The 4,588-nt window shown below is 47.2% G+C and overlaps 1 protein-coding gene across 1 annotated transcript in view; it reads left to right on the plus strand.

The window, feature by feature from the left end:
• The window catches only part of Ccnjl (cyclin J like), a 59,265-nt gene extending 55,135 nt beyond the window's left edge, over positions 1–4,130 (plus strand). Inside the window, exons 5-6 of the mRNA XM_021177708.2 lie at positions 314–473; positions 2,393–4,130. Of these exons, the coding sequence (XP_021033367.1) occupies positions 314–473; positions 2,393–2,816 (584 nt within the window). The 3' untranslated portion in view covers positions 2,817–4,130. The remainder of the gene's footprint in view (positions 1–313; positions 474–2,392) is intronic.
• Positions 4,131–4,588: the final 458 nt, after the last annotated feature.

The following is a 4,588-nucleotide window of genomic DNA, read 5'->3' on the forward strand; positions in this document are numbered from 1 at the left end:
AAAAAAAAAAAAAACCAAAAAAAGAGAAAGAAAGATTTTTATGGTTCTTTTAATAGCCTGTCAGCAAGCATCTTAAAGCTTTCTGGGAGTGTAGACAAGGTTTTAAAGAATTGTCCCTCTAAGCCACAAACTGAATCCCAAAACTTTAAGCCCAAACAATGGCACCTGATCTTTTCTAGTTTCTTATCCCATTTGTAAAAAGCTAACACTACATGGCCCTTGAGCAGATTCATTTGTCTGCTGTTCAGCAGACCAGTCAAGAGACTCAATGGGGCAACTTTCCAGCATTAATGCCTTCTGAATTTTCTTTCAGATCATATATTTTACAAATTCCAGCCTTCCGTGGTTGCTGCAGCCTGTGTTGGGGCCTCCAGGATCTGCCTTCAGCTCTCTCCCTACTGGACCAGAGACTTGCAGAGGGTCTCAAGCTACTCCCTAGAGCATCTCAGCACGTGTATCGACATCCTGCTGGTGTAAGTCCTCTCCTGATTGGTTACATTTCTGAAATATTGACCTTCTATTTGCTCTGGGGGGGTGGGGGTGGAACTAATGTTAGGGGGAGATTTTCTGACAGATAGTAGTTCCCCCAGATAAAGGGTTGCAGGCAAAATGAGCAGAGTGACCCCTGAGAGAAGTGGTATTTGGAAAGCAGGTATGGCCGCATGCAACTATAACCTTAAAACTTGGGAAACTGAAGCCAGAGGATTGAAAACTGGAGGTCAGCTTAGGAGAAATAGTGAAACTGTCTCAAAAAAAAAAAAAACAAGAATGCAGGCAGTGGTGGCACAAGCCTTTAATCCCAGCACTTGGGAGGCAGAGGCAGACGGATTTCTGAGTTCGAGGCCAGCCTGGTCTACAGAGTGAGTTCCAGGACAGCCAGGGCTACACAGAGAAACCCTGTCTTGGAAAAACAAACAAACAAAAAACTAAGAATGGGGCTTTGAGAGTTGGCTGTTTCTCTTTGTATTTTTAAGATTGGAGAGAAAGGGAAAAGAGGAACAAGGCTGGGGGCACCTGTTCCTATATTCATGTCTACACTCATCCTATTGTTGTATTTTGTTATTGAGACAGGGTATCACATAGCCCAGGCTAACTCAGTCTCACTATGTAGCTAGTGGGCTATCCTTGAACTTCCGATCTTTTTGCCCCTCCATCCTGAGTGCTGATGTTACAGGTGTGTGCCACCATGCTCAGTTGATTTACTGCTAAGGGTCAAACTCAGCTTCATGCATGCTAGGCAAGTACTCTATCAACTGAACTCCATCCTATCTGGGTTGACTGATGTAAGTCCCAGTGTGATTTTGTGAATTCATTCTCTCATAAGTTTCTTTTCTCAGGCAAGCTGCAAAAGTGACCACTTAGCCAACCAGGTCCAAAGTGGCTTCAGCTAAGAGATCACAGCCTCTTTTAAGGGGTCAGTGGGTCATTTTAGATCTAACACTGTGAAATAGAGATTGGCAGCCAAAGAGACCAATAATGGCTACTAAGAGGAGTGCAGAGAGAACAGAATAGCCCTAGAGTAGCTACCTCCCTCTTTCACCAGCAGGTAGTGACTACCTCTGTATGCAGGCCTGAGTGACTGGGTCTGGGTAGCAGAAGCAGAAGACCTTCGGTCCCCAAAGAGCCACCTCTCAACATCCAAATGCCAGCAGTTTTGCTGTGATATCGGAGACCCACTCTAAGATGTTAGCCCTGCTCCCTAGGCTGAGTCTTCAACTGTATACTTTTAGAGTCCCCAAGTCAAGCCAGGTGATGGGAGTGCACATCTTTAATGTCATCATTGGGGAGGCAGAGGCAGGCAGATCTCTGAATTCGAGGCCAACCAAGTTCCAGAACAGCCAGGGGTACACAGAGAAACGTCTTAAAACAAACAAACAAACAAACAAGTCCCCAAGTCAGTACACAACCTGTTTTGACCGCTGATGGCTACTCCAGTATCAGCCACCAGGCTTACGTTGCTTGTCATTGCTTGCTTCCAAACCCCAGGGGGTAGTTTGCTTTGTAGCTGCTGGAGATTCTCCCAGATGGGGATAGAGCTGGCCCTGAAGAACCTAGAAAGAAGCAGAGGGGAGGTTCTCTGCCAAGTGCTGGGATGCTGAATGAACAGAAGCAGGTGGGACCCAAATTACCTGCTGAGGCTTTAACAGCCAAGGTGTGGAGGTTCAGGAGCTGCGGGGACAAGTTTGCCTACTCTTACTCAGGATCAGAGAGGTTTGGGGGCAGAAACAGCTGCAAGCTGAGACCTGAGGCCTGAGTCTAGTAAGTCTAGTAAGTGGCTGTGTTATAACGTGTCATCATTGAGTGGTGTGGCACTGTCCCACTTACCGAGGAAGTTATGCAGGTGCCTAGTGGCCTTGGATCTCCAAAACTCACTTGAGCCTTTTCCTTTCAGAGCATATGACAATGTCCTCAAGGATGCCATTGCAGTCAAGAGGCAGACGCTGGCCATGGTGCCGGGCTCATCATCAGCTCCCGCCCAAGTGCTGTTCCAACCGCCCACCTACCCGACTCTCAGCCAGCCACCATCAACAACACTAGCCCAGTTCCAGAGTCCAACGCAGGACTTGTGCTTGGCATATCGGGACTCGTTGCAGGCCCACCGCTCAGGGAGCCTGCTCTCAGGAGACACTGGTCCATCCCTCCACACGCCATACCCAACCCTCCAGCCCTTGGATATGTGTCCTGTGCCCGTCCCTGCATCCCTTAGCATGCAGATGGCCATAGCAGCTGAACCCAGGCACTGCCTTACAGCCTCCTATGGAAGCAGCTACTTCAGCGGCAGCCATATGTTCCCTGCAGGCTGTTTTGACAGCTAGGCCACATTTGGACCACAGGGAGAATCCTGAAAGATCCAGACAAAGGAAGTAAATGCCTAAGAGGAGAGCTCATCCAGGTGAGACAAAGAACCAAGTACCTTTAGGTAGAGAGGGTCTTTGCTCTTTTTAAAAACAAACCAACAGAACAAAACATCCAGGGACACATCTCACCCAACAGCATCTCTCTGGGAAACCTCTTCCGTGTATGCCTGGAGGACAAAGACATGGCTCTGTGACCTTTCCCCTGAACTGCAGATCCAATGAAGCATATCAGACTTGGACAGTGAGGATTACATACATCCGGGCTTCTCAAAGACTACTCTTCATAGCCATGCCACTGAAAAAGAAGGGGCACCTGACACGTCTGTCTATGTCCCTAGAAGATCCATCCTGAGTGTCTTTCTCTCCCTAGCTCCACTCCAAGGGCCCCATGGCCCATGTTTAGGCCTGAGCACTGAGCCCATAAGGCACAGTAAGTGGCTATCTTGCCTGACCTTTGTTTTTGAACCCCAAATCTTTTCATTCTTCTAGCTATTTCACATGCTGCTGCTTCCTGGAACAGTCTAGCTTTCTATCCTGCAAAAAAAAAAAAAAAAAAAAAAAAAATTCTCGTTTACATACCGTGTCAGGGATTTTTGTGATACTTGAAAATTCCGTAGGAGCAAAAAGTTTGAATTGCCACACTGTCTGTCCCACATGAGGCTGTATCTTTTAGTAACCCAACTTGGGACCAACTGGTGGATAACAGCAGCGAGGGATACCACCTCTCAGGCTCACTCTGCAAGAGTCCACCCCTGGGATCTGTTCACCTATTGGACTTGGATTTCTGCCCCCCTGGTGGGAGAATGTTGTTTGAAGGAGACAAAGGTTTGAACTGACCCTCACTTCACTCCACCACTTGCTTTTAGTGCTGAGGTTAAACCGATCCCAGATTTGAGTTTGGCCAACACTAAAGGGTAGTCATACTGTGGAATATTAGAAAAGTGGGGGGGGGGGCGGGGGACTAACGTGGTATATGACACCAGCATTGAAAGGCAAGAGATTGCTAAAGCAAAAGCCTATGTCTGGGATTTGCAGTGCGAGGGCTCAGGAACACTGTCACCATGTGCAATATGTTATGACTATGACTCACAACCTGTGCTTAAGATGTTCTTGTGGTTGGGTTTTTTTGTTTTGTTTTGTTTTGGGGTTTTTTGTTTGTTTGTTTTTTTCCTGGTCAGGGGACATGCTGTTCACCCATCAGAATTGGAAGGGAGGTTCAAAAGACCACAGAAACAAATTGTAATTTAGTTTTTGAAACGATTGCGTCTCTGTTGGTTTTTGTTTTCTTTTGGTGGGGGTAGGGACTTTTTTTTTTTTTTTTTTTGTGATCGATCTGATGTAGCTAAGGCTACACTCAAACTTAGTGCAGAGCCAACGCTGGCCTTGAACTCCTGCTCCTCCTGCTTCAGCCTCTGATGTATGCCACCACACCTTGTCTGCCATCTTGGTTCTCTTTGACTCATTTGCCAATCCAAGAGACCATAGCAGGGACTGCCAGGAAGGTTGGCCACACGCTACTGAGTCAGATTTAACGGCGATAGGGCTTTTCTGAGCAGATGGATGTCTCATGGAAACAGAGGAAGGAAAGAGCTGGATGCAGATAAGGAGCTGCCATTTTCTCAATTAGCATAGGAACCTGCACATTCGTTTGTTATTTGTGTGTGTGTGTGTGTGTGTGTGTGTGTGTGTGTGTGTGTGTGTGTGTGTGTATGTTTTGGCTCCTGCCCCTC

The sequence above is a fragment of the Mus caroli genome, chromosome 11 (genome assembly GCF_900094665.2).
Source record: "Mus caroli chromosome 11, CAROLI_EIJ_v1.1, whole genome shotgun sequence".
In the NCBI taxonomy this organism is placed as follows: domain Eukaryota; kingdom Metazoa; phylum Chordata; class Mammalia; order Rodentia; family Muridae; genus Mus; species Mus caroli.